Source organism: Anolis carolinensis, chromosome 6, assembly GCF_035594765.1.
Source record: "Anolis carolinensis isolate JA03-04 chromosome 6, rAnoCar3.1.pri, whole genome shotgun sequence".
Lineage (NCBI taxonomy): Eukaryota > Metazoa > Chordata > Lepidosauria > Squamata > Dactyloidae > Anolis > Anolis carolinensis.
Genome location: NC_085846.1, coordinates 59,474,898 through 59,486,357, shown reverse-complemented (window position 1 = coordinate 59,486,357; position 11,460 = coordinate 59,474,898). Strand labels below are relative to the sequence as shown.

Genomic DNA, 11,460 nt, shown 5'->3' with positions numbered 1-11,460 from the left:
TCTATCTCTGCAGCTGAATTTGATTGTCTTAACAGGTTGCCTAAATAGGTGTCTAAGAACATTTCCTTTCCAAAATCTAAATATTAAATAAATTACTAGATAGTCATCTACAAAACCAAAATGTGATAACATATGGACCCATATAGGGAAAAGAACGCTTCATCCACGCAAAAGAATATTTATACAAAGCTCACTCGGAAGAAATAATATTGTATCTTATGCAAGCTTTTATGCAGATACTCTAATAATTTTTTACAATACTTGTGTTGTCAAAAATATATGTTCCCTTTAGTCACAGAATTAAGGTAAGTCCTCCTCAAATGAGGAAGAGATGATCAGCAACATCTGGAATCAGAGGTGAAGAGAAATCACAGTTCCAATCAGTTTTCAAAGATTATTTGGGCAGTATTTTGCCACATATGATTTTTCATTAGAAAAAAAACATACAGGAATTGCTCAGTTGATTAAATAGATGTATTCTTGGTTATTACTTTAACAGGAAATTTCATATCAGAGGCAAAAATAGCTTCGAAATAACAGCCACAAAACAGCAGAGCCATCCACAACACATTTCAGCAAGCTTTTTATCCAAGCTTAAGAACATGCACATGTGGGATACAACAAGCAGATCAAGTATGCCTTGCTTAAGTAAACAAAAACAAGTTGAATTTTCTAGTCTGTTTAAAAACTTCCAAAATTTATTCAAAATTTTTTTTTCAACGGCTTCCACTTTTCTCATGAATCCCATTTTGGTGGCCATGTTAGATATTTATGCTTTCTAGCATTCTGGGACCAGCTGGTGAGAAAGGCTTTTCTGCTTTCCTCTTTCTCTCTGTTTTGCTATTCACATAAACTCAATAAAGAAATCTGAAAGCAGCTGCTTTTTATCTTGCCTTTTGTAGGAAGGCCCACAGTGTATCAAGGGATCAGTATTATTTCCCAATAATACTGTTTGCTTCAGATTCGCTGAAACCTGACACTGAAAGTCTATATCCCTGCAGACTTCCTTTAACATTTTCACAATGCTAATTATTATTATTGTTATTATTATTATTATTATTATTATTATTATTATTAATAATAATAATAATATTTCAGACAGCCAGAAAACAATAAAGGGTGGGCTGACAATTTAACATGACTTTATAGAAAGAAACTTCATTGTCCGAGGCAATTTGGTGTCGGACTGATCTATCTGCCCATTTTATAATAGCCCCATTCTCGAGGTGTTGCCAATGCTATATTGCACTTTGTCCATTTCAACTGTGAAGTTACCTTCCCCATTTCAGCCCATTTCGGCAAATGTTGCACTTTGCCTGGGTTCTAGGAATTAGTCTCCAGTGTTAATATTGTATGTTTTATGTTAATTTTAACTATTGTTTTTACTGTAATTGATGTTTTTATTGGATAACTATTTTATTGCTGTGTTTTGATATTTGATAGTTCTATCGGGCAAGGCCCCATGTAAGCCGCCCCAAGTCCCTTCGGGGAGATGGGGCGGGGTATAAAAATAAAGTTATTATTATTATTATTATTATTATTATTATTATTATTATTATTATTATTAACCAAAATATTCCTGTTCTGTCTGTTTGTAGTGTGGCATTCAATTAGTTTAGGCACAAAATATCTTTATTTATCAATTTTCCATATTTATGCCCCACCCTTCTCAACCCCTAGGGGGAATCAGAGAGGCTTCACAAATCGGCAACAATTCAATGCCTTAAAAACATACAATTGGTAAACGTCTCATTAAAACCAGAGAAATAATGCATATAAAAACATGTACATTAATTATTAAAATCATATAATCCACAGTCATAATCCAGGGCCATTCCAATTGTCATTGCACAGATTATACGTTCATTTATTGCACTGCAGGTATAAATATCTTTATTCCCTGACTCTGACCCTACACTTCTCATCTGAAATAGAGCTGTCACATTTTTGTACCTTTCCCCAAAATCTGATAAAGAGTTCCTTTCACAGGCTTCTGAATATCACTCAAAGACACCAATGTCAGAACCCAGTCTTCAGGGCCTGTATTATGGCACCAGAAATCCGGGTCACTGACATTCCATACTCATCAGACACCTGGTATGCCTGATCCTGAAAGGAAACGGTTACAGAATTTGGCGGGGGGATTTCGTGAGGTTTTTATCTGGCGGGAATTGTGTCTTTGAATACGGGGGAGGGTATATAAGGGAGCGCGAACCGATGCCTGGCACTCTTGGCTTTTTACATGTTTCCTGTAGTAAAAGTTTCCAGTGATAACAGAAAGTCTTGTGTCTTCATTTGGGAGCGGCTATAGTGAGCTGACAACCAATACATTATATTCTGCTAATCTCTAGGATATGAAGCATCATTTGGAGTGTCTTAGTTTTTGGTGCACCAGAGTGGAATGCAAATGATGCTGCAGCCCAATTGTCTAACTTCAATTATCAACTGAAGCCTTGGCTTTCTGTAAATTTTGGTCTTCTGGAATTGAAAAACATATAAACTCATCATGTGTGGGTATTACAAAGGATCGAATAAGTAATTTCTAAGTCCAGCACAATTGATAGGAAGGTGACTCTGGTGTCCTGTAATTTTTCTTATTATTTGTGTTAATGGAGCAATGTTTATTTGCAGAACTGGACTTCTCCACTTCTTTGTTCTAGTGAAACTCAACAACTGATTCAAGCAGGGATCAGCAAATTATTTTCAAGTCCCTATAGTACAATGTTTCCATGAGATTAAGCAAGAAGATACTTGACTGTTCTATTCTTTGGCTGCCTTTTATATTCTATTCATGCAATGATTATACAGAAAAAAGTATTGGGGAAAACAAAGGGAACAAGTGACAAAATATATTGGGGGGGGGGTAGCTGGGTAGTATAGCGAATGAAAAAATACCTTTGGGTCAAATGCAATCTTTCACTGTGTGTCACACTCCCCCCCCCCATTTTCCTCTTTGTAACTATTATGTGGTGGTGACTATTACATGGTGAATTACCTACCCGTGTACCTGTGAGAGCTACGAGGCCTCCCTTGTCTCTCTCTCTCTCTCTCACACACACACACACACACACACACACACACACACACACACACCAGTATGCCTGCCCCTCAGTGTTATGGGACTTTCCCCAGCTCCAAGGGGCAGGCGAATGGGTGGGCAGCGCGACTATTACGCAAAGAAATCAACTTATACCATTTTGGGCACCCCAAAAATGGGTGTGCAATTTATATGTGGTGGTGACTATTATGTAATGAAATACAGTGATCATAAGTTATGTGGTGACCGACTTATTTGAAAAAGGTATCTGCTTCCTGCTCCCTCCTCTACTTGTGTAGTGCATGTAACAGAAGACAGCAATTTATGTTGTGTGGTATTGACATAAATAAATAAAGGATTTCCCTTCCCCAAATACAGAACTTAATGTATTGTCCATGATTTAATGCATTGTCCATTATTTTATTTTGTGTATCGTTGAAATGTTTTCAGTTTTTGTCAAATATGTTGTGTCGTTGTTTCAGGCTTGTCCCTGTTGTGAACCGCCCCGAATCCCTTCGGGGAGATGGGGCAGGATATATAAAAATATTATTATTATTATTAACTTGGAACTACAACTCATAAAGTTTTCCCTGGGTGCAGATAAATTAGCATACTTATTATTGAACACTCAAGGCAAACCCAAAAAACAAACAGATTGGGAATTAGTTACAAACTATTTAAGAACAGAGAACTGTAAAGTGATAATATAAGGATACAATAGCCAAAGATAAAAGACTACACAACTGTCCCAGAATAAACACTAAAGGAGAGAAAAATAATACAACAAACAAATAGAAGAGGAAATACAAGGGTATAGCTGATACCAAATGAATACAATACATAACAACACACATCTGATGGAAGTCAATTTTAATTATATGTGATAACTGTTAGTATTTAAGTGATGTTCTGATTTTTTGTTTTTTGCTTTCTGTTTCGGTCCTCTTTTTCTTTTTCCTTTTGTTTCCTGATGTAGGGTTTCGATTAATAGATTTCCCCTAACCTCCTATATATATTTTTTTCTTACCCCCATGTTATCCCCCTTCACTGTGTGAAATTGTCAATGTGATATATACTCCTTGGCAAATGACTTTAATAAAAATTATTTAAAAAAATAGATATTTTCCCTGGATAATCATCCTTGGAGAATTCTGGGCATAATATTTTTTTAAGGAAATAATTTTCACAGGCTTTGTCCTTACAAATTGTTGGCTCCTCAGTTATAGAATTCACAATGAAATTATCATACTTGGCACATAGCCCTGAATGCAAATCCAGAGGTTTTGTCCTTTCCGTTATTTTGTGTGGATCGGATTGTGGGATTTGGTGCAACTCTATCCCCAGCATATTTTGTCAGTCAGAGCCAATATGTTTACAGGATTTACCCATTGCGTTTGTTATATTACATACTTGTTTCTTTCATTGTACAGTTATTACTTTGCTTTCAAAATTACTTCTAATAATAACTGACAATCTATTTCCGATTCCAATGGTGAGAAATGTGCTGAATCTTCTTCATTCTGTCTCTCTGGTCAAGCAGTTTATATTTCATCAAAGAATCTTCAGTTTTCATATGGAAGGGTGGTAAAGTGGTGCTTGTTGAGGCAAAATTTGGTTTCTTGAGATGGTGCATTGGAGGTTTGATGACTAGAAAGAAAGAAGATAAAAACAAAACTAATGTAGACTGACCAGTTGTTGAAGTCTTTGGAATCCCCCTCTATTCCACAGCTAAATAGCATTCCACATATGTTAGAAGGAGAGCATGTTCAATATTTTTGCAAACAATTACTGGAAAGAAGTATGCAAATGACATTGATACAAGTTATTTGTCTCAAATTCTGTATACTTTCACTTTCAAATCAAATCTTAAGCATTTAACGCACCCAATTTCAGTTATTCTCAAAGACTGCACTGGAGCTTCATCAAAAGACAAGAATGATTAGCAACAGTCACAAACTTCTAAAGCAATGCTAAATATTTCTATGAGGGTTGAATGAAAAGTAATGCCTCCACTTCGTAACTCCTCAGTAAATGGCAGTACTGGTATGCGGCAGGTACTGGCTTGTTCAGTAGACTCTCCTCTTGGCCACAGCAGTAAGACAAGAGAAGGTCATTATACTGGTTGCAGAGGTGGGGGAAAGGGTCCTTCCCAACCAGTTCTCCAAAACAGATTCCAAGCTGCATTATAGTGTCCACGTATAAATATGCCCAGAAATATCAGACAGAGCCTCATATCTGGTGGAAAGGCAGCAGGTTACGAGGTAAACCCCATAATTGGTGGCAGGATATGAACCAAAAATGAAACTATATGAATCATAGAATCACAGAATCATATGCTCTAAGCTACATATTCCAGCCTCCACACTCAGTGAACATAATTCTGACTGCTGGCTGCAGAGCATCTTCAGGAAGACACGGTTGATTCTCATATTAAGGTTATGCCTAGTGGAATCTGCATATGGAGGATGCTTTACTCTGTTGTCTTTACACATTGTTTTTGACAGGTATCATATACTTTACTTCATTTTTGACCCACTCTATGGACAAATGAAACTGATCTCAGTAGTCTACTGTGAATATTCTGCAATGAAATGTGTGCAGGCAATAGTATACTGACCCAGAGAGACAATCATTTTACAAAGATGTCAATTTAAAAATGAACATTTGTGTAGCAGAGCTTTATTAAAGACAGTATCACAGTACAGTTGGCTGTACAAAGAGTGTAAGGACTTAGCACTGTGCACAAAAGTAGAGTAGAATTACTCCAAGGTTAATATAAATAAATAAACAATGCAATTTGTTGGAGAATGCAAAAAATGATGAAATTTTTAAAGCAGCTTTTTCTAAGTCTTGATTATACATTGTTGCTTCTGATTCCTTAAGGTGGATGTTCATTGTTGTCGGTATTCTGGTTCAGGTAATCTGGGGGAAAATGTGCATATTAATGAATTAATGTTTTAAAATTGATGCTGACAACATGATAATTTTTTCCTGAATACACTGTCATTTTCTACAGTAGTTGAATATTTGTTGCTTTGTATAAGGGATAGAGCACGTATGTTCTATGAGCTGCAGACCACTTTGTTCCTCTTTACACTTGCCGATGGGGGAGGTAGGGGAATCAGACAAAACATCAATTTTTAAAAAGTCAGCTATCATTCTACATCCCAAAAGAAATAGCAGATTGGCTTGAATCATTGTGAAACCTCTCCTGCACCACAATCACCCAGGAAAAGGGAGATGGTGGTCCCTTATAAGTCATCTAGAAATCCAAACAGAAAAAAATTATTCAGGGATCCTAATTAGTTCAGTCTAAATGAGGGAGAAAAATCAAGTCTCAGCAGCTCTAGCTAGCTGGAGAAAAATGTTGAAGAGTTTCAGTCTCCTGATTTTTCACTGGGAAACAGCAAATGCCAAAGTGCCTTCTGGTTGTGATTTTTGATCTGCTCTGCAGAGTGAAAAATCAGCTCCTGTCACCCGCGATATAAAACTCAGGAATACATACATAACTTAGGGATGCCAGAAATGTTGATTTATTTTTTTAACCAGATCTGTTCAGTAAATTATTTTAAAATGTTTAAGATTAAAGCATTTCGAAACAGACAAGTACTATATCTTGACCTAGCAAAACAGAGCGCTAATGTGAATTCTGGTGTGCATCCGCACAAAAATACAAAACGCATAGTCATGATGATCATAAGAAAAAATACAGACATTTGTATTAATGCTATAAATCTATGACAATGCTTAGATAGCCACATTGGGCAGGTAGAAATAAAATTCCCTCCAGACTGAAAGCTTAAAAGATCTCCAGACACTTCATCAGACAAAGTGGAACAAAAAGCAAAGAGCTAGACTGAGGGAAAGTTATGCTTGAAATCAGTGAGCAAACTGTCTAAAACGTTTGCTTGGATTAACATGGAAAGTACCTGCAATCTATCCAAGACACAACATTGTACGATCTAGCATAATGTTTTCCAATTTTATCTGCGGGTTTGGAAAAATTATCCCAGTTTACAAGGCATTTCAGCCACACAGACTTTCCAAAAATTCATTCCTCTTCCTTTGGCATACTAGTTCTGACAGCCTTCATCTACACCACCAGCAGCTAATTTGTAAAGAGAACGAGACTAGAATATTTTAGAATGTTTGAGAAATTATTAAAAACATGTTTCTCAAGGATCAATAAACCTTAATAAGGAGAATATTTGATTGACAAGGATCTACATATTTCAACACTTATTTGCATGTAATAGAATTTTCTATGCAGGTAATAGCATTTTTTGCAAAGAAATATTGGCTGGAATCCTGTTAGTTAGACCCAACAAGAATATATCAATTAACTCCGTGGGACCTATGGATCAAATCACCACCCAGCAATTGTTTCAACGGGTTTGCTCTAGTTGGGATTAATCAACAAGTTTCCAGTCATTTTTTTTCCTGTGCAGAAAATTCTATAACTGGGGACTTATAATTTGCAAAATGTACATATTTTTATGCATAAAATAACATTTCAGCAAAAGAAATGGCATTTTCTGCACCTAAAGCTATATTTCTGTGCAAAAATATTCATTTTTGCACAGAAAGTGCTATTTCGTGTACAGAAAATAGGCACATTTTGCTACAAATTAAATCCTCAAATACTGCAAGAAAACATTTTTGCCAAAAAGTAAATTTATGTAAAGAAATATTACTTTCCATGTATAAAATAGCTTTTCTACACAAATTACTTGCAAATTTTGCACAGAATAACTCCCAAAGTGTAAATAATCATCGAAAATACTTCCATTGCTTCTTTAAAGAGTGAAATTATGAAAAATTACATCCTTAAACAAGATTTAATTGCTATTTAAATGACAAAATTGACATGGCCTGATTTAAATATGAATCATGAGGATCTCAGACGAATGGAAATAATTATATATACATTTTTAAGGTTTTTATAATGTGTTTTAACAATGTTATTAATAGATCTGTTTATATTGTTTTGTTTTTATGATTGCATTTTGGGCATTAAATTTTGCCAATTTTTGTAAACTGCCCTGAGTCCCCTCAGGTGAGAAGGGAGGGGTATAAATGTTGTAAATAAATAAATAATAAATTCAAGACCAAGCTATACCAAAATACATAACATTATGATAGTACTTTGCAAGACACTGTTGTTGAGAATTCAAGTTTTTCTGTAATGACTACAGAGTTTGCAACTAAGCTCTGAGCAAAAATATAAGCCTGGGGGATGCAAAGGGATGACATATTTAGCTCGGATAATCAAAAAGCCCCTGTTTTACAACCCTGACAAACCTGTTCCATTACACTTCTTTTAAAAGGTATTATAATTTGAAGGGAGAAAGATCACTAGCTGACTGAATAGTAGCTAGCTACCCATGAGGTCATCTTCACCATACAACATTGTGTCACTGTCCATAAAAGTGGATGGTTCCCATGCAATCCCACATGTAACAAGTAATATGCATGTATGTATGGAACTATATTTGATTGCACTCCACTAATAAAAATAGGCATACCTGGTACCAAGGAAGGGTCTGCATTTTAAGTTCAGATCTTCCTTTCACCAAGACCTCTGTATGTCAGCATGTTATACAGAGGACTCATAATGGTTACATTTATACTAACCTGCATATTTGTGGGAGGGGAAGTGCATGCTTTACTTTAAAATGCCTCCAAGCAACTGGGCTGGCACACTGGTGTGGTAAAGCTCTTTTCTGAAGTCTTATTTTTCTGAAAAGTAGAACACCACATACAAACAAACGTCAACCTCCCATTGGGCATGTATTTTAAGAAAACCATGATAAAACTAAACAAGCTGAAGCAGAACATATCTAACTCTAATGCTACAAGAAGCAGTGCAGCTAGAGGAAATTAGGACTGGGTAAAATATTTGTATGCTTAATCTACTGTACCTTAGATTAAGAATGGTTCCAGACAACTGGCATAAAAGTGCTCTTCATAAAATGCACCTGATTGAGTGCCACCTTTTTTTTTCAACCACTGTCACTGTCCCTGTGCATTTGATGATATTAGTGATGAATCAAAATGTCAGAACATCCATGGATCATTATGACTTGTTTGATGGATTGTCTGGAAGAAACATTTGCTAAACCTGGTTTGACTTTAGCTAATGAAATGGCTTGCTATCAAGGCTGTATTCCATATCTCATCTATATGATAATTAAAACTCCACCGTATTTTTCTTAATAAGGTTGATATTTTTAAACTAAAAATGGAAGAGAATCAAAATGTATAGTCAGGGTATAGTTATACAGAAATTTGTTGGATTTCCATTTTGCTATGAAAATGTTGTTATTGAAACTAGGAATGAGATGTCCACACTATCCATTTTCAATACTTGTGATACTTCAATGCTTGAAGAAGAAAAGCATGCATACAAAACTATACATACATCTGAAATACATTTTTGAAAATGTGCAGAAACACACGGTTAACGGGGAAATGTATATAACGCTTGTTATGAAATGTGCATGTCAAAAGTGTGTGTTTTTGATGTAATGTGAAGACTGTGGGTTTCTGAAAATGACATGAAATTCATAATGACAGGTTGTCTCATCTTTAAGCATAAGAGTGAAATTCATGTTGAACTGGTTTATTTTCATCATATTAGGATTCATCATATTAGAAGAACTGGAACAGAGATTTAAAAATAGGATCTCAAATCACTACCAGTTTCCTAGAATTGGTCATATGGATTTTAACCTTGCTTATGATTGGGACCCAGTCATAAATAAGAGTTTCATTCAAGCTCCTAGGGATTTCCAACAGAAATCTCCTAATATAGTGGATTCTAGAAACAGAAATCTATATAAATGAGACATTGCTTCTGAATTGCATGGCAGGAAAAATCACAGATGACGCAGGTCAGACATTCAGAAGAATACAAATTCCGTATGGTTAACCTATTTTTTTCCCCCTTTCACAGCAGTTTTCCTCAGAAGTATATGCCAAAGTCAACAGATTTGTGCAATAAGCCTATGCTTAATTTCAAATGATGAATCACAAAAAATCATGCTAAGAATTGCAAAAAAATTATTAATAACAATCAAATGTTCCAACAAACAGAAATATTTTAGTATTTCAGGTAGAACCTTGTCTTAAAATGTGGTAAAAGTATCTCCTTTGACAAAGGGTAGTTGTTATTTTTAAGCACACAATACAGATAAGACATTCTATATAATGTGTATCTTTTCTAAACAGCATTTATTGGAACCAAAAATCTTTGATGCATCAAAACTATTACAAAATTTCATTTTAAAACTGTTAGATCAACAGATTCATAATGCAACTGAAAACAGAGTAGTTGTGAAAATCAACTCAATAAAGATGGAGGGAATTTTGTTTAATTTCATCATCGATTTAATTTCATTGCTATTCATTTTATTATTAACTGTAGCATTGAGGAATGGGCACATACATATATCAAGGTGCATATTGTCACAACAAAATAAAAATGAGTAGCAACTACTTAATATTATTTCTGATCAGGCATTTCAACACACTGGGACTCACTAACCTGGCAAAGTAAGCCGATTTGTGGAATCTGGTACTGGTGCAGTTTTCATATGTTGTTTTGAACCTTTAAAAAATTAAAAGGATGAATTATAGTATCATCTTTCATTTGCTGTGCACCAATCTCAATGCATAAAACAAATCCATGTACAAGTGTCTCCCAAGCAACATATTCCAAAATTGTTCAACAATTTAACAATATTATAGTCCAGTAACATTTAATACGGCATTGTGGTGCACTATTAGTATGTTGTCCATCCCCCCCCCCCCCAGTTGTTCACAACTGTAGGAGATAAGAAGCATATAATTCTGATGATCACATCAGGATGCAACATAGATTTGTAATACTGATTTATGTGAATGTAAATTATAATTTATACCATGTATCATTAGCTTTTGTACAAAATAGCATTCTATGGTTTGTTGAAAATCAAAATCTGTCGCACCTCAGGTTAGCTTCACCTTGCTAAATACACCAGGATGTACACAGGTTGAAGTCTTTTGTAGTTTATTAGGAAATAGGAAATAAATAGTTCTTAAAAAGCAAAAGTAAAGTTCCGAAAGATTGTTGCAAAACAAGGCTTAAAAGAATAATCCAAGAAAACATAAAGCATCAAACAAGGTTCCATTAATGCATGACAAAGTCCCATGAACATGAACACACAAGGATGTAAGATAATCCAGGAAAGCGAGAGCTGGCTTCTTGATGTGAGTGAGAAGTTGCTTTGACAAAGGTTTCTCTCTCAGTGCACCGTTTTAATACCCTCTGCATAGCATGAAAGCATTTCTTTGGCCTCTGACCTCCCTCTTGTTTGCTATTCTAACACTCCTGCGAATCCTGAATTCCAAATGGCCAGCTTGATCTAAAGATTCTGTTTTGT

The 11,460-nt window shown here is 35.3% G+C and overlaps 1 protein-coding gene across 11 annotated transcripts in view; it reads right to left on the bottom strand.

Moving 5' to 3' along the window:
* Positions 1–456: 456 nt before the first annotated feature.
* pde1c (phosphodiesterase 1C) overlaps positions 457–11,460 on the bottom strand; it is a 436,419-nt gene continuing 425,415 nt past the window's right edge. For 6 of the 11 annotated variants that reach the window (XM_062957310.1, XM_062957312.1, XM_062957311.1 and 3 more), the window contains 2 exons: positions 10,584–10,646; positions 457–4,684 (listed from right to left, as the gene is read on the bottom strand). In XM_062957310.1, coding sequence (XP_062813380.1) covers positions 4,512–4,684; positions 10,584–10,646 — 236 coding nt within the window. In that variant the 3' untranslated portion in view covers positions 457–4,511. Of the gene's footprint in view, positions 4,685–5,682; positions 5,960–8,671; positions 8,777–10,583; positions 10,647–11,460 lie in introns of those variants that run through there. The other 5 variants (XR_009999660.1, XR_009999661.1, XM_062957313.1 and 2 more) reach the window with 3 other exon arrangements.